Source organism: Cornus florida, unplaced genomic scaffold (assembly GCF_030987335.1).
Source record: "Cornus florida cultivar Cherokee Brave unplaced genomic scaffold, ASM3098733v1 CherokeeBrave_3.0.0_Hap2_Chr04, whole genome shotgun sequence".
In the NCBI taxonomy this organism is placed as follows: Eukaryota; Viridiplantae; Streptophyta; class Magnoliopsida; order Cornales; family Cornaceae; genus Cornus; species Cornus florida.
In genome coordinates this window covers 63,045,657-63,063,642 of record NW_026775574.1, presented here as the reverse complement: position 1 = coordinate 63,063,642, position 17,986 = coordinate 63,045,657, and the positions used below count along the sequence as shown (strand labels likewise).

At 37.3% G+C, this 17,986-nt stretch overlaps 1 protein-coding gene across 1 annotated transcript; it reads right to left on the bottom strand.

Annotated features, from left to right (window-relative positions):
• Positions 1–2,373: 2,373 nt before the first annotated feature.
• Positions 2,374–4,757, bottom strand: LOC132305032 (uncharacterized). The gene is made up of 6 exons (XM_059802717.1): positions 4,211–4,757; positions 3,935–4,107; positions 3,575–3,647; positions 3,142–3,357; positions 2,657–3,021; positions 2,374–2,547 (listed from the first exon to the last, which is right to left on the bottom strand). Exons 1-6 carry the CDS (start codon positions 4,755–4,757, stop codon positions 2,374–2,376), a joined length of 1,548 nt encoding a protein of 515 aa, XP_059658700.1.
• Between the last annotated feature and the right edge of the window lie 13,229 nt (positions 4,758–17,986).

Below are 17,986 nucleotides of genomic sequence, written 5' to 3'. Positions count from 1 at the left end.
AAGACCTTGAAACAGACCAAATGTTGCATATGAAATTCTTGTCAAAATACATAAAAACTTATGTCAAGACCTTCCATTCTAGCTGAACTCAAACCAGATATGCAACCAAGTTTCTATCAGCAACAAAGCTTCATTATACCACATCAAAAAGAGCAAGAAAATCAGCAAGTCCAATAGAAAAGAAGTTTAAAACTTCCCAAACTATATCATTTGCAGTAGCAGCAAAGGATACTCTTGTATCACAATGTAAAGCTGAATTTCTCACCATCCAGATCTTCCAAACAAACACAACAAAGAACCTTTTCAACAACTTGAACTTAAAACCCTTAGGCTATGTAATCTGAAGCATCCAATCAACAAACAAATTAAGCTCTTGGAACTTGTGATCAGGAATTTTCAACCAAAAAACAATATGCTGCCAGACTTCAATAGCATACACACAGGTACAGAATAAGTGATTATTATTATCTTCAGCCTGAAAACAATTATGACATACTGATGGTCTATGAAAACCCTTTCTCTGTAAATTAACAAAAGAAAGATTTTTGTTATGCACGATAATTGTAAAAACCACAGAAATCCTTGGTTTGCAATATTTCCAACACAGACCCTTCCACCGAACCACTTGCCCTCTAGCCCTGCAAGCTATCCAAGCATTCTTCAAATTGAACACACCATGTATCCAACAGATCTCATCATTACCAGTTTTTGGAATGATACTAACAACAAACGCAGTAGCTGGTTCTGGGAAAGAAACAGGTAAAACCCATTCACCATCAACAAGAAGAGTAGCTGCTGTAGCTTGTTTATCAAAAATTCTAAACATAGTTGCCCCAAATCTCTGAACCAATGACAAACCTGCACACCAAGGATCAAATAACATATTAAAGGATCCACCATTTCCAATCTTGAACACCACATTTGCTTGAATAAAATCTCTTGTATCCAGAATTTGTTTCCAAATACTTGAGTCTTGAGGGTTTGGTAAAACCATCCAGAAATTATGATGTTGTAAGTATCTAACATGCATCCACTGCACCCATAAAGTCTTCTTGTTCCTCAGAAAATCCCAACAAATTGAAACCTTAGCTGCAAAATCAATGTCAGAGATTCTACGTAGATTAAAGACTGCATAAGGGAGAGTTACTTGACTCCATTTGAGTTGGGACATCTTTCTTGAGTCTAACTTGCCACTCCATAAAAAATGTTTAAATTTTTTCTCCAAAGCAGTAATACATCCCCATGGTATTTTGAAACCAAATACCCAATGATATAAGAATGAATATAGAACTGATATAAGGAGCTCGATTCTACTTGCAAGGGAAAGGTTGATAGTATTCCAGTGATCCAACCTTGCATTTACTTTATCAAATAGACCTTTGCAATCAACACTCTTCAAAACTCTGTTCACTAGAGTAATTCTAAGATATTTTATAGGAAAAGCTTCTTCTTTCATTTGCAGAATCTGTAAAATCCTCCTTCTCCCCCTGGCAGCCTTAGAAAATATGATGGAACTCTTATCTTTGTTCACTTCAAGCCCAGATACCTGATGAAACCTTTTAAGCATCTCATCAATTATCTTAGCTGTAGAAATATCTGCCTTCACAATAATAAATAATTCATCAGCATAAAATGCATGAGAAACCAGCATTCCAGTTTTCTGAACCACATTGCATATCTTAATCTGTCCTCCTATAATTTTATCATGTATCAGAGTTGAGAAATGATCAATAATTAAAGTAAACAAAAGAGGAGAAAGAGGACAGCCCTGTCTAAAGACCTCTCCCAACTGAGAAATAACCAATAGGCACCCCATTGCAAAGCACTGAAAACTTAGAAGAAGTAACACACTGGACTACCCACTGAACCCATTTACTACTAAAACCATATAACTGGAGAGTTTTTTTGTATGAAATCCCAACTAACAGAATCGTAAGCTTTCCTAAGATCCACCTTCAAAGCCATAGCAGGACCTGTTGTCTTCAATCCAAAATTTTTGATCACATCAGCCACCAACAATATATTATTATGAATTTTTCTTCCCTTGATGAAAGCAGATTGCTCCAACCCAACAATATTAGGAAGAATAACACTTAGCCTATTAGCCAAAATTTTGGAAATAATTTTATAACTAAGATTACATAAAGCAGTTGGTCTGTAATTTTCTACTTTATCCCCATGATTTAGCTTTGGAATCAAGGTAAGGAAAGTAAAGTTAATCCCCATAGACATTACAGTAGCATTAAAAAAGAAAACAATAGCATTGATCAAATCAGGACCTACAATATGCCAAAATTTTTGAAAGAACCTGGCTGGAAAACCATCTGGACCAGATGCTTTGTTAGGACTAAAAGCCATCATAACCCTTTTAATCTACTTTGCTGAAACCTCCCTATCAAGCTCCTGCAAATCTGCAACAGCTAATTGAATTCTAGGGGAAGCCACTTCTGTCATAATAGTATCCTTGGCAGCATATAAATCTTTATAATAGTGCATAAGCCAATCCTTAATCACTTGAGGATCAGAAGATATGGCTCCATCAGGATGCTTCAAATAGGTAATTGCATTGTAACATCTCCTTTGTTTTACCAAATTATAAAAAAAGACAGAACATTTATCTCCCTCTTTAAGCCACTTAACCCTTGATTTTTGACACCATAAAATTTCTTTTAGGTTTAAAGTTGATTGCAACTTCAAAGTAGCCTTCCCTCTCCTTAGTAATTAAATCATTGTTCATAGAATCTTTCAGCAAATCCAGTTGAATTAGATGTAAATCCCCTCTCGCAGCTTGAACCTGCTCAGAGACCTTACCCTTCTTCTTATTCCAATCTTTGATAATAGATTTCACAGCTCTAAGTTTCTTCTGTAACTTGTGTAAGGGGTTCCCATCAACTGGTTCAGTCCATGCTTTTAGCACCAATTCATCAATTTCTTGTTGGAAACACCAAACTTTTAAGAACTTAAAAGGTTTAGGACCAACAACACACTCTAAATGCCAAGTTACTGCCAACCCATAGTGATCTGACAAAGAAGCAGGTGTCAAATGCACTCTAGTATCAGTAAACTTATGCAACCAATCTTTATTAGCGAGCACCCTATCTAATTTAATATTAATCTTTTTAGTTCTCTCTTACTTATTACTCCAAGACCAACCACCATTATTTAGAGGAAGCTCCTCCATTTGAATATCTTTGATCACTTGATTAAATTCATCAAGGAGATGTTGAGGCACTCTTAATCCCCTCATTTTTTCACTATGGAACCTAGAAATATTCCACTCCCCAAGAGCAATCCAAGGACAATCAACCACAGCAGCTTGATCTTGCAGATTCAACCATAACTTCCTTCTTTCATGCACTGTATTAGAAACATAAATAACCGATATAAAGACATTCTCACCTATTAACATATGCCTAACTTTAAAAAATATGTCCTGAGTATCTTCCTGTATAAGCTAAACTTCAAACACCAGAGGATCCCAAGCAAACCAAATTTTTCCCAAGAAATGAGAATCATAATTATCCAACCAATTCCACCTAGAATTAATTTTATGCTGAATTTTTCTAGGCTTTACCTTGCCTAACTCTAGTCTCCACCAGAGCCACCAAGGAAAATTTATTCTCCCCCATCCAGGCCTTGACAACTGCCTGCATATTTGGTCTATTTAGACTACTAACATTCCAAATCCCAAGCATTAAGAAAGAGACTTTGGTGGTAAAACACCACCAGTTTGTTTACCTCTAGTAACCCTATCAGAGGGTGGAGCTTGATACCTCTTCTTAGGTTTCAATTTTTGTTCTTTAGTTTGTTCAGTAATAGAACTTGAATAACCACCCTTGCCACTACCCTCACTTGCTTTACAAGTCTCAGTAGAAGTAAGTCCCGTGACTAAAGCTACCTCACTACAAATAGTCTTCTGTGGCTCTAATTATGCCTTAGTGTTCAGTTTCTCAATACCAAAACCTGAAGATCCACCCTTACCACTGTCAACAATTTCTGTACTAGCCTCAGTAGTAAAAACAAGCCCCTTGACTAAGGCTTCCTCAATAACCTGTGGTGACTCTTCCAAAGTTTTTTTAAAATTCTCTTTCTTAGAACCCTCTTCCTCTGGTAAAGTTAAATCATAAACAATCTTAATTGGACTAGCAACCCCTTCAACATTCTGCTGGACCTGCCCCTATATACTAACTATCTCCAGATCCTCAACAACCTTTGCATCTCCATGACTCTCCAATATATATAGCTTCTGTATCATCACCAAGCAAAGAAAAAGGATTGGATACCTCCAAAGTAGTAGTGTTACCCGAATGTCCTGGCATGGCAGTTCCTTCTAAACCTCGTTGAGGCATTTCATCAACAACCTGCACGGCGTCTTCATTGTCCACCAGTTTTCCTTTCTTTTTGATCACCCATTTGTCTGTGATTTTCTTCGTCTTGGCTGGGATAACTTTCTTGGGGCATTGATCAGCTACATGATCAATCTTTTTACACAAGGAGCAAACACGAGGCTTCCACTCATATTCAAAAGTGACATCACAATCTAATCCGTGCATGTCAACAACCATATTTTTTGGCAATTCCTCAGAGATACCAACCTCAATCATGACACGAAAAAATCGTCCTTTGTCTCTGTATTTGACCGGATCGTCCATACAGATTGGATGCGAGAATGAAGAACAAAGCTTTGAGACCGATACAGCATTACGACAGTGCACAGGCAAATCATGTATACGAGTCCATATAGGTACCGAGTCCATAACTTCTCGTTCTAGAATCACATTCTTGCACCACTGTTTCATATTGATCAATCTCCCTTCAAAAGTATGGATTCTAGACAAAACTTGTTGCACCAAATCTTCATTTTGAAACCGAACCATGAAAAACCCATTTTTGAGATACACCAGTGTAATATTTTTATCCCATTATTTTTCCACAAACGTGTTGAAGTGGTGATAATATGGACGACATCCCAACACATAACCCACCACAAATGGCTTCCAGTAATCTACCTCGTCTGCTGTAATACCCCTAATTTTAAAAGGCTATTTCTGAAATTTAATTTATGGCTTATTTGCATTTTATTTGCTTATTTGTGTAATAGTTTTAGGATTTATTTGTTTAATCAGTCATGTTACTTAATTAATTGCTTAATGGTTTATTTGTTTAATCAGTCATGTTACTTAATCTGTTTTTGGTAACTGTTTATATAATTTTATTTATTTATTTAATTGTGTTTATTTAATTGTTTAATTAATTTTATTTAATGGAAATTTAAATTTAAGGGAATTTAGTTTTCTGTTCTCTACGTGAATTTAGGGTTGCAATTTACATGGGTGGCCGACGTAGGTATATATCTTAGGTCGGTTTATGGGCCGAGATGGGCTCTGGCTTTAAGGTTACAAGGATTAGGGTTTAGAGTTAAGCTTATAAACATATTACGTGCGTTAAGCTTAGGGTTGGGATTCATAGCAGTTAACTCGGAGACGTGAATTGCATTCTGTGAAAGACACAGAAATTGTGAGGTACAGAGGGAGAACAGAGGAAGATAGGAGGTGTCTCTGGGTTGAACCAAGTTACTGGGGAAACAGACTTGCAGTTTAGGACACAAACATATCACCACAGAAGCTGAGAATTTAGAGATTCAAGTCTGAAACTCAAAGGCAAGTTCTTCTCTTCCTCCTTCCATTTGGCTTATGTTCTGTGCACCTAGATAATCTCTAGGGTTTAATTAATTATTAAATCAGAACTTAAATGCTTACCGTATAAAATATTGATGATCTCTGCGTGTTAAAATAAATTCTGTTAAATGTTTGCAAGTCTTATTCTGTTCTCTGTTTAAGCATGTAATGGTTGTTAGCAATTTTTGTTTCTTTAATTGTTTTTAAACCTCTGTAAATAAATCATGGGGATGATTATGGGGTGTTATAGGACTCTAAAGATCAATAGTGAAGAGGAACAGAGGGGTTGAACTAGAACAGTTATTGAAAAGTTTCAGATTTGTTCCTAACGCGTGTTAGTTCGGTAGCAAATTTAACCTCTATATTTGTTTCTAATGGTTGTTATCAAACCTTTGGGATGCTCCTGGGTGTTAATAAGATGCTTAAGATCTACTTTAGAAATCAACAGAGTGGTAGGAGTTGATCAGAGAGGGAGCAGACGGACTGAAACAAAGCAATGGGGACAGAGGCTCTCAAAGGAGGTGAGAGCTGGCTCCATGGATGTGGGAGCCGGCTCCCACAACAAGTAGAGCCAGCTCTAAGGACTCCTAGAGCTGGCTCTAGGCTGAAAGAGCCTACTCCCAAAATTTGGAGCAGGCTCCCTTTTGCAATATACATTTAATTTTTATTTTTTTTTAGTTTTAAGGCACTGTTTGGTATTCTGGACATTGTTTGAGCCTTGGGATGCTTCTAATGGATTGTGGGGACTTTTTAGAGGATTTAATTACTTGATTCTAAGTGTGATTAAACTAGTTGATGCATGGTTTAAGTCTCTAAGATAAAGGATAAAACAGTATAAAAGCGAATGACTTAGTACACTGTTATTGGATGGGACGAAATAAATTGTTTAGGTTAATCTAGCAATTTGTTGGACTATAATGGGATTATAGAATTTGTTCTAAATGCATGATAGAGTCATTGATATATTGGATTGGGTCTATGCATGCTTTGGATGCTAGTTGTGTAAACTATTAAACTGTTTCCTGCAATTACATGGTTTAATTCTGGGATTTAATTGCTGAAATCTTAAATACTTTTCTGCAATTATTTGGATGGTGGTTTTGGACTGTAAATTACTTATTCATTATGTATACATTGTAATTTACCTGGATATGGAGGATTGTATGCACTGGTATGGGATGGTGACATACTAGGGACGGTTTAGCTCAAAACGCATAAACCTAACCTAATGGATTAATGGAATGGATTGAAATATATCGAATCCTAATTGTGACTAAGTTAGATCAGCTGTAACCAAGTTGGATGACTTCCTGGATTAACGGATGGTAGTTAAGTCATATCAACTGAATAAGTTGAGTGACTAACTAGTTGGTTTATTGTATGTCAGTTTAATAAATAGTTGAATTACATACCCTGGATTTGGACGGACTTTATATATATGTTTATGGTACCACGAGTTGAGCTTGAGTCTCAGACTCGTTGGTTAGGGTGCGTATATGCAGTGGATGCGTAGCTGGTTATAATAGGTTGAGGTGTACCCTGTTAGGTCTAGGTACTCATGCCCACCTCTGGGTGCGTATTCACATGTTGCCTTCTATTCAGGTTGAGACCCCTATTATAGACTAGTGAATGTCCTTTAGTGTGGATATATTTATACGTATGGACTAGATATATATTGTGAGGTGTCTACGATGTATCTGCGTATCGGGTCATTGTATGGATTGCAGTTAGATTAGAACTTGCTCGTGGGTCTGACCCACTCCTTCATTATTCTTTTCAGGTACAGGATGGTTCCAGCCTTAGAGCTTGATCATGCTTGTCGAGGATAGTCTCACCTTCATCTGATTACATAGGACTTCTCTCGATGTTTCTAGCATTATCTATTTTCAGTTTTCAGTTTCAGTTGAACTTTTGGTTAGGGGTCCATCAGTGGATTCCCAAGTTGTAACCTTGAAGTTTTGGGAGGATTGGAGTTTTATTATTTCAGTTATGCATGGAGGGTTTTATAATTAATGTTTCTTCCAGTTTTATTCCATCTTTATTATTTCATTTTGTCATTTGTGTTCGCTTTAAAATACTTTAATTGTTTGATATTCCCTCGGGTTTGGGCCTGGGCCTGATCAACCTGTGTCTCGGATCCGAGGGGTATCACAGTTGGTATCAGAGCACTCCGGGTTCAAGTGTCTCTAGGACGTTTCGTATTAAGACTTCCGCGTAGCGTTTTTTTATATAGAGTTCATGTTTAGGATTCGTTGAATTCTTTTACGATTCATTTAAACTCGTACTGATGTCTGTCTTTCTATGTTAACACTGGGAGAGGACAGAACATGAACAGTCGACAGAGGAGAGCGGCATGTAGACAGTAGGAACGTCTACAACGTCGGCAAATGGAAGAAGAGCAGCAAATGCCAAGGTTTCAGGAGGAGCAGGAGGAAGTTCAATAGACTCAGGGTCGGGTCAGAGATCTAGAGATTCCTCCACACCTGAATGACCTTGTTGCTCGGGCTATAGAGGCTGGGGTAACAGCTGCTCCGGAACCAACCATAGGTTCAGCAGGCACTTGTACCAGCACCAGTGGTTCAGACGAATTCTTGGGGAAAGGCTAGGAGCTCTTTCACAAAGGGGAGTCCACCTGTTTTCTCAGGCTCCACCGATGCGAGAGCAGCTCACTAGTGGAAACAGGACATTGAGCGTCATCTTCGTTTGGTTCAGTACACGGAGGTTTAGAAGCAGATGCTTGCTACTTTCAAGCCAGTAGGGGATGCACTACAGTGGTGGGAGTCAGTTACCACCCCAGAGGAGATGATGACATTGTCTTATGATGAGTTCAGTGCTCGTTTTGACGAGAAATATTTTCCCTATGCAGTCAGGGCAGCTATGAAGACCGAGTTTCTAAATCTGCAGCAGGGAAACATGACAGTGGCGGAGTATGAGCAGCAGTTCACACGCTTGTCTCTCTTTGCACCGGAGGAGGTGGATACAGATGAGAAGAAGCGTAACAGTTTCGTCATGGGACTGATGTGGTTTATCAAGAGAGCTATTACAGGTAGTCTAGCCTATACTACCTATGCTCAGGTGGTAGACGCCGCTCTACAATAGTATCAGTTGACTGTGGACATTAGACAAGCTCGTGGTGAGAAGCGGGGTGATAAAGACTTTACTAATCAGTCAGCTGAAAAGGGGAATGGCAATGGTCACCGGCAGAATGACAAAGGCAAGTTCCAGGGACAACAGCCTTGGAAGAAGCACAAGGGTGGTTCAGATACTCACTGGAATGTGGTACCTATTCAGAGGCAACAGAATAGGGGACCACAGGTAGGACAGGGTCAGCCACAGGCTAACCGACAGAGGAGGCCATTTGGTACTTTCCAGGGTAGTTGTTACACTTGTGGAGAGAATGGTCATACCACCAGGCAGTGCCCTAAAGCAGGACAAGGACAGGGACAGGGACAGTATGTGCAGCAGGGACAGAGGGCGCCAGTGCCTCTACCAGCTCCACAGGTTCCACGGATTCAGGGACAGACACATCTGGCTTTATCGGTACCGCCGTAGACTCAAGGACAGGCACCACAGCAGTTGCATTATGGCAAGGTGTATAAATCCATGCCACAGGATGTTCAGGCACCTCAGACTATTGAAGGTAAGTTTCCTATTCATGGTTTACATGGACATGTTTTATTTGATACAGGTGTTATACACTCATTTGTAGCTAGGACTTTTGTTGCTTTATCTGGGATGAGGACGAGGGTATGCACTAAACCTCAGGGTATTTCTACACCATTGGGTGATACAGCTATTATACATGAGAGTGATAGGCCTGTGACACTAGATATTGGCAGACTCAAATTTCTAGCCAATCTATTGGTCCTGGACATGCACACTTTTGATGTGATACTTGGGATGGATTGGTTGTCTCACTACCATGCCCAAGTTGATTATTTTGATAGATCTATTATTTTTACCATACCTGGTCAGGATATGTATGTAGTAGCTATGCCACGTTCTAAAGGGGGCGGTAGCACCTTTTTGTTCCATGTGGAGGAGGAAAATGAGGAGGGGATTATTGTGCCATTGGATAAGATACCGATTGTACAGGATTTCCTGGATGTATTTCAGGAGATTCCAGGGTTGCCACCTAGTCGAGAGATTGATTTTGTGATAGACTTAGCTCCAGGCACTGCGCCTATTGCTAGGGCACCCTATAGGATGGCACCGGTAGAGATGAGAGAGCTGAGGGATCAGATTCAGCAGTTACTCAGCCAGGGTTTTATTCGTAGGAGTACATCACCTTGGGGAGCACCGGTTCTATTTGTGAAGATGAAGGATGGTTCGCTTCGTCTGTGTATAGATTACAGGGAGTTGAACAAGGTTACGATTCGTAACAAATATCCTTTGCCCAGGATTGATAACTTGTTTGATCAGTTAAGGGGAGCCACATACTTCTCCAAGATTGATCTGCGTTCTGGGTATCATCAGCTGAGGGTTAGGGAGCAGGATGTTCCTAAGACAGCATTTCTCACGAGATATGGTTCTTATGAGTTTCGTGTTATGCCGTTTGGGACGACTAATGCACCTGCAGAATTCATGGACTTAATGAATAGAGTCTTCTGGGCTTATTTGGATCAGTTTGTTATTGTCTTTATTGATGACATCTTGATCTATTCTCGGTCGGAGGACGATCATGCTAGACATCTTCGCATAGTCTTGCAGACGCTTCATGAGCACCAGTTATATGCCAAGTTCGAGAAGTGTGAATTTTGGCAGCGGGAGGTGAAATTTCTGGGTCACGTGGTGTTAGAAAAGGGGATAGCAGTGGATCCAGCCAAGGTTTCAGCGGTGGTTGAGTGGGGACAGCCTACATCACCTACTGAGATTCGGAGTTTTCTCGGTCTGGCAGGATATTACAGGAGATTCATCCAGGGGTTTTCCAAGATAGTAGGACCACTCACTCATCTGACCAAGAAGGGTGTACAGTTCGTGTGGGATGAACACTGTCAGCGAGCTTTTGATGAGCTGAAAAGGAAGCTGACTTCTGCACCGGTTCTGGCTACTCCGCAGAGCGGGATAGAGTATCTTGTTTACACGGATGCTTCGTTGCAGGGTCTTGGATGTGTATTGATGCAGGAGGAGCGACCGATTTCTTAGGACTTCTCTCGATTACGTAGGACTTCTCTCGATGTTTCTTGTATTATCTATTTTCAGTTTTCAGTTTCAGTTGAACTTTTAGTTAGGGGTCCATTAGTGGATTCCCAAGTTATAACCTTGAAGTTTTAGGAGGATTGGAGTTTTATTATTTCAGTTATGCATGGAGGGTTTTATAATTAATGTTTCTTCTAGTTTTATTCCATCTTTATTATTTCATTTTGTCATCTGTGTTTGCTTTAAAATACTTTAATTGTTTGATATTCCCTCGGGTTTGGGCCTGGGCCTGATCAACCCGTGTCTTAGATCCGAGGGGTATCACATCTGCTATATCTTCAATGGTAATAGAGACCTTCGATCCAGGCTAGAACTATGAAATTGCAGGTTAGTAAAAGCGGAAGAAGAGGAGTTTGGAGAAGCAAAACAACTCCTCCAAGAGAGTTTAGGTTGTGAAAGGGTAACATGTTGGCCCAGAGACATAGCCGGCGATGGAGGGGAGGAGGGGTTGCCTTCCTCCATGAGGATAAGCCACGGTAAAAATGCCTAAGGACATGCAAACCCTAAACCTAAAAATCGCTCTCTAAAGAGCGAAATGTTCATGTTAAAGGGTATATATATTTGCAGTTGTATTCAGTAAGAATATATATATATATATATATATATATATATATATTTTGGATCAAAATCTATTTTGGATGTGAATTAGGGTGCCTAAACTACTGGATTGTGTCAAATATCTAGTCATCTTCCACAATAGTTGTTAAAATGTTAGTTGGCTTTGTCTGGAATCCATGAACCATATAGAGCATCCACATAATTCAAATTCAAATTCAAATGGAGAGAGACTATAAGATGGGGTCTTTATCTTATTGATTGTTCGAACTTGAATTTAAGTTAAGTTCATCTTTAACAATTATCTCTATTAGGATAGGTTTTGTTAAATGGAAGTAGAGGAAAGGAAAAGAATTGGAAAAGATTTAACTTTTTTTGCATTTGTTTAGGATGAAAAAGAAAATAAAATTGTCAATTTTCCTCAAAACAATTCTCGCATGAAACGCAAAAACGAAAGTTATACAATTATATTTTAAATTCTTATTATACTCATATTTTAACTAGTTATTTATAGTCTATCTATAATTGAATTAAAAAAAAGAAACCACTTTGTTGTCACATATTACGGGGTTTAAATCTAAAAACCCTCACTACTTTAAAAAAATGATCATTAAATCCCCACTAGTTTTAAAAAACCACAACAATATTACAATTTTATCATTTTACCCCAATTTTGTCAATGAACCGTTAAGGGAAAGTGAAATGACTAAATTACCCTTATGATATTCCATTTTATTTAAAAAACCAAAAAAATCATATTTTACAAATTACAATATTATCCTTTTGATTTAATCTGACTATTACAATTAACAACTAGAAAAAAATAATAAATAAAGGCAACAGGACCAAAAGTAAAATTAGTAACTAATTTATATATATATATATATTAGTGAGTTTGGCAACAGTTGGACCGTCGGCCGAGTTCATCCTCGCTGAACTCACCACTGAGAAGCTCACAACCAAGCTTTTCCTTGCCTGCAGGTGTCGCGCCGTAAGGTCACAGTCGATTCATCATGGCCGTTCACCATCCTTACTCGTCGGTTCCATCTCACCATCATCCCATCCATCGCCGAGCTCCCTCTTGCTCGCTAGTCGCCATTATCCGAAGCTGCAAGCTCACGGTCGATCCTCATCGCATCTTCCTCGCTAGGAAAGGAAGATCCCAACCACCGTTCTCATCACCGCTGCCGGCGGGAACGGCGAGCTTGGAGGGACTCTTTGCAATGAACTATGGTGGCTGACTTGGTTGAAACTGGTGGTGAGAGGAAGGATTGACGGTAGTTGTTATGATTTTGATGGTGACTGAAGCTTGTTGTTAAGTGATCTTCTCGGTGATGATGTGGTTTGCAACAGAGCGGGATTAAAGCTTTGTAACAATATATTTGGGGTTGATTTATATATATATATATATAAACAATGAACACTCTGCTGATGCATTCACAAAAGAAGAAAATGGGTTGCAGAAACTGGGTTTGCAATTGGATTTCTGGATTTTTTTTTTTTTTCTTTTCAAATTAAGAGTATCAAAAGAGGTACACTGTTTTGTGAGCAAAGGTTGGGATTGGGATTGTGTGGGAATCTGATAACGGCTTGGATTGATTACAAGATTGATCAGAGGGCATTGGATGTGTTCTTGAGTTATTCAAGTTTCAAAATGAAAGCTCTGCGAATGTGTGCTGCATTCTAATTACAATTTTTATGCTTATTATTGTAATTGTTGGTTGTATTCAATGGTTCGTTTTTGTCATTTATAGCATTTAAAGATTGCTCAACTTTAAAGCTAAGGGCTAGAGCAATTGCTTTCCTCTTCAAGGTGTCAGATTCTAGGGCTTCCTGAAACACTTTCACGCATGGAGGAGAGAAAAGATGCTTGGGGGTATTTTTAGAATAACATATATAAATATATATCACTTGTTTGGCGCATGTTACACTAGGGGTGTTTTCGTCACAAAAGTCACGTTGGCAAAACAATTGTTAACCACGCGCTGGGTTAACGGCCCTATTTGACAGAATTGGGTAAAATGACAACGTTGTAATATTATTGGGGTTTTTCAAATTGGTGGGCATTTAATGATCATTTTTTGAAAGTAGTGGGGGTTTTTAGATTTAAACCCTATATTATATTTAAATTTCTATAGGTTATTATAATTGACACAAACTTTTAGTGGAACAATCATAATCTTATTTGATTCCATCAAAGTTGTTATAACCGACTACATAAATTGCAACTGTCAACAAAAATAAAAATGTGACAATATTTTTATTAAAGAAATTTCAGTGCCCTGAGTTCATAATAATATTATCACCAACAACAACAATAATGACAAAATTTAATGCATGCTCTTATCCAACAAGAAATTCATATTAATTTAATATTTGAAATCATAACTGTAGTTTAGAAAAGTACAATCATTTTCTTTTCCGTTTCTTGCTATACAAACTAACAAATTATATTTTCTTGTATCTTTCTTGAAAAATTTTCATTCTAACCAAATGCATGGTGTGTTGACACCCTTTTTGGTAAATTTTGTATTAATGACATGGCAACTAAATTGGGTATAAATTGACACGTGGAAAAGGTTATAGAAGCTATATTCAGAGGCAAATGAGATTGATAGTTGATATAAGTTAAATATTTATGTTTATCATTAGGATTAATTTATTTTGAAATTATAGTTAGTTGGTTTATCTATATGATTAGTTTATTTTAAATTTATAGTTAGTTGTGATAGAGTTGTAATGCAAGTAAAGTGCTTGTGTGTAGGAGTTTGTTTTACGTAATTTTCTATAAATAATCAAATAGGCATGCTGAATCCTTTAATTTATTTTTTTGTTTTCTCAAGCCTTTCTTAGAATAACATCCTTGCTATTTTTTCTTTATCTCTCTCTATCTCTCTCAATATCTCGTTCTATCTGTCTCTCTTTCTTTCAATCTTTCTCTCTATATTTCTTTCTTTATCTATTTCTCTCCCTTTCTATTCTCTCAATTATTATTATAAATTATTTATTGTAAAGTCCTTTTAACTAAGGCAATTATTGAACTCAAAGAGGAGTTTTACTGTTTTCTTTATCCTCACATCGCCTGAAAGTCAACCTTCCCAAAGAGACTAATGTTGACAACTCACATTCGAACCATACAATTGGTTCTGGCACGCTCGCACTACATCAATTCTGAATCGGCTCTAGCCGGCCGATTTTAGCGTCAACATGGTGAAAACTTTATTTTATTTTCTTTCATTTCACTTTTTTTCACTTTCACTTTTCCTCATTAATTTCTGTATAACCAAACGGAAATATTTCTCTAGTAGCCATCATGCATACTCTGAATTTGAATTGTGAAAAATTTATATGGTGTGCTTAGCTGTATGGAATTGGAGCTTTGAAATTAGAATCAGAGCCTTGGAATTTAAGAAAAATTTTGGTTCAATTTTCTTAATTCTTCTCAAATTCTACAAATTCTAATTTCAAGACTCCAATTTGATGCAACCGAACATTCCCATAGAGTATTCTGGTACCGTTCTATTAGTATGTAATTTTCAGGAAAATTAGTAACATAATATTTTGGATACTTGGCTTCTGGATATTTGAGCAACTTGAGGTAACCGAATCATTTTTATTATTTTCATCATTGGTATCTGAGACATTATGCTTTTTGTTGGCTTATAATTAAATATGCATGATTTAAATTCATGGGTGTAGCATGAAAAATGTAGAAGAATCTTGCACGCTGGTTTACTTAATTGGAATTTTTAAAATTTGGTGAATAGATGTGGTTAGAATGGTGAGATATACCAAACATGTTTTTTTTTTATGGAATTTCAATAAAACCATAAACTTTAGGCCCAAAAACGATTAGTAAAATCTTGTTGGGGGCAAAGTCACGAGACAAATAGAGTCTGATCCTGTGCATGCGCTCTCAACACCGGTCACGCAATTGATCCAAGTGAACAACGTCCTGTTCTTTGTTTGCTGATGCTTAGAGCCAGGCGACAGGGTAGGGAGTGCTTATATTGCTCTTGAATGAGCAGCTAGTAGTTCGAATTATCGTAAGAAAACTGATCTTCATGTAGTATCGTTGAATTCCTTGTGTCGAGAACTTTCGAACGGAATAATATACACAATTTTTTGGAAAAATTATAAAAAATTGGACTTTAGAAGGTTTTTTTACTTAGAGATAAAATCAAACTCAACACTTTTCAAATTCAGATCTAATATGGACATGAAAAAATACTATTCATTTGCTCGAACAACCCTTAGTATATTCGGACACTACTTTTGTGCACGTAAGTACTATTTTTGTGTACAGAGGTATTATGCAGGTACCATTTTTGAGCGAACCAAGTACTCAAAATGCTCTGAATAAAAAGTAATACATTTACGAACAAAAGCGATTCTTAAATACATAAACGTGGTACATTTGTAAAAAAGTAAACTTACTTATACAAAAGTAGTACATCTGTGCACAAAAGTGGTACATTTGATCACAAGAGTGATACATTTGATCACAGAAGTAGTACTTACATGTACAAAAGTGGTACTTATGTGCATAAAAGTAATACCCGAAGATAGTAAGGGTAGTTTGGGCAAATGAAAAATGCTTTTTCATATCCACATTAGATTTTGGTTAAAGTCTATGAATTTGAAAAATATTGACTTTGACTCGATCTCTAAGTACTAAAACCTCCCAAAGTTCACTTTTTTTTTTTCTTTTTATTTTATTTTATTTTATTTTTTCCCCCAATTTATTATTATTATTTTTTTATTTTTTTTTAATTTTGAAGACCTTGAAGTTAGATTCACGCACAAGCCTAGGTTTTGTGGAGGAAAATGAATTACATAATATTTGCCATCGTAGTCGCGGGAGCGTGTCACGTACAATCCATTCAACAAAATGAATTGCACGATGTTTACAATTGTAGTCGTGCGTACAAGCTGTACAGTTAATAAAATGAATGGTATAATATTTGCAATCATAGCCGCACGAGAGATGCATAGATAAATTAGAGAATGCTTGCAAATTTCAATGCTAGTCGTGTGAGTCGTGGATGTCGTTCTTGTTTTTAATCCCACGCCAGAGGTGCGTGTAAGTTCCTTATTTTTTTAAAAAAAAAAAAAAAAACAAATTTGCCATTTTTATAGAAAAGGCATGAACAAGGCCTGGACTTGAGAAATAAATAATAACTGCATATAATTTATTTTGAATTATTTGTGGATCAATTTTATTTTATGCTAATATGCATTTACCCTTTTGTTATTTTTCAGTCACACAAGTCTGGCGCTTCTTGGGATGGATGTTATTGATATCTTTATTTGTGAGACTTAATACCTACTTCCACCAAGGTAGTCAGTATGGTGAACCACAATATTCTAAGACCCATTATAGACACTAAAATTTTAGTAGACTTTGATTTGGACAAATGGACCCTTTAAATATGGGCCTAATGTTTAATTAAGTTATTTAATTGGTCCAAATTTGATCCACTTAAATTATTTAATTAAGTCCGGTCCAGATGTTTAAATAAAAAAGAATAATTATTCCTAATAAAATATATTTGGAATAATTATTTATAAGAATAATTATCATAATATAACTAGCTCGGCCCAGTTATGATATTTTCCTTATCAGAAAGGACACGTGTCATAATCCTATGGATCCAAGAAGCCTATAAATAGAGGCCTGGAGGAAGGGAGAAGGGGACACAAAAAGTCAGAATTCAAAAATCTAGAATTTCAGAGAGAAATACAGAAACTCTCATCCCCAACATCCAAACCCAAAAGCGAAGAACACCAAGCACATCAAATCGTGCCGTTCTTCATCAAATTCCACGGTGATCAACAACAAGCACAGCCAAAGACGTGCCGTTCTTCATCAAATTCCACGGTGATCAACAACAAGCACAGTCAAAGACATACAGTTCTTCATCAAAATCTACGGTGATTCAAGAACAAGTTCGTGTTACCCTTGGATCTAACCAACCAACAACAAAAAGGAAATTTAATAAGAGGACCAGTCCTTTCTTTTCTAAAGAATATTACAGAGGATTGTACCTCAATTTCTCAAATTAATAAAATTATATTATTTGCTCCATATTTTGTTTCAATTGCAGACTTACAAAATTTGTGTGTACAAATTTCTGGCACACTCGGTGGGACATCCTTTGCCTCTCATCTCTTTCTCCTATTAGCAAGTTTCTTCTCTATCCGATTCTATGGCTGTGACGGCCCAAGTTTTTCAACCCGGTGCGCCAGTGATGAACCGAAAGATGACCCGATAACGGATCCGATATGCGGAAGCAAAAGACAAAACAATGGTCTCTTAGAGATACAACATGGCTCTAAGACACCATTATGACCCTCAACGAGGTCACGGAACCCAAAGGAATCAAATGGGGAAGCAACGTTTCAAAAAGGAACAAGATTGAACCTAGGGACAAAATCATTATTTTTAGCTTAAAAGTGGGTGCCACCGAGCACACCATTGGAAAGACAACGAAAAATCAATGAACTTAGACTCAAAAATCGCTTGATTCGGAGTCCGGATGAAGAAGATATGG

Bases quoted from the DNA above. Each gene is read 5' to 3' on its own strand.
- LOC132305032 (XM_059802717.1), bottom strand. From the start codon at position 4,757: ATGGACTCGGTACCTATATGGACTCGTATACATGATTTGCCTGTGCAC. The intron at 4,108-4,210 runs GTTGTTGAGGAT...TAACTTTACCAG, and splicing joins AGAGTCATGGAGATGCAAAG to AGGAAGAGGGTTCTAAGAAA. The intron at 3,648-3,934 runs GCATAATTAGAG...CCAAATATGCAG, and splicing joins TTGAGAAACTGAACACTAAG to GCAGTTGTCAAGGCCTGGAT.